The sequence below is a fragment of the Eimeria mitis genome, genomic scaffold, assembly GCF_000499745.2.
Source record: "Eimeria mitis Houghton genomic scaffold, Emh_scaff224, whole genome shotgun sequence".
Lineage (NCBI taxonomy): Eukaryota > Apicomplexa > Conoidasida > Eucoccidiorida > Eimeriidae > Eimeria > Eimeria mitis.
The window spans coordinates 8,001-8,476 of NW_013570567.1; the positions used below are offsets into that span (position 1 = coordinate 8,001).

At 59.0% G+C, this 476-nt stretch overlaps 1 protein-coding gene across 1 annotated transcript in view; it reads left to right on the forward strand.

Moving 5' to 3' along the window:
- Positions 1-476, forward strand: part of EMH_0004230 (uncharacterized protein) — a gene marked incomplete at both ends in the record, with an annotated part of 8,957 nt that overhangs the window by 7,421 nt on the left and 1,060 nt on the right. The window contains one exon of the mRNA XM_013496686.1: positions 105-380. Coding sequence (XP_013352140.1) covers positions 105-380 — 276 coding nt within the window. The remainder of the gene's footprint in view (positions 1-104; positions 381-476) is intronic.

The window sequence follows — 476 nt, forward strand, 5'->3', positions numbered from 1 at the left end:
ACAGCCTGCAGCAGCATCTGCTGCGGCATGATAGCCTAGGCCCTTTGTTTGCTTCTCCTGCTGCAGCAGAGCATGCAGGGTCTCCTTCTCTGTCTCCTCTTCAGCAGCAGCTGCAGCAGCAACTGCAGCAGCAGCAGCAGCAGCAGCAGCAGCAGCAGCAGCAGCAACAGCAGCAGCATGGCTGGCGTATCGTTCACCCCGAGCCCTCCTCAGCGTCATCAGCACCATCAGCAGCATCCGCATCCGCATCCGCATCCGCAGCAGCAGAAGCAGCAGCAGCAGCAGCAGCAGCAGCAGCAGCAGCAGCAGCAGATGAAGACACAGAACAAGAAGTAGCTGACCTATCTACAGACCTCGACGATGTTGCTGCTTCTCTGAAGGTGCAGCAGCACCTTCCTGATTTGCTGCTGCGGCAGGCAGACAGAATAGACAGAAACGCATGGATCGCTGACTTGCCCGCGCTGCTAGGCAGCCCC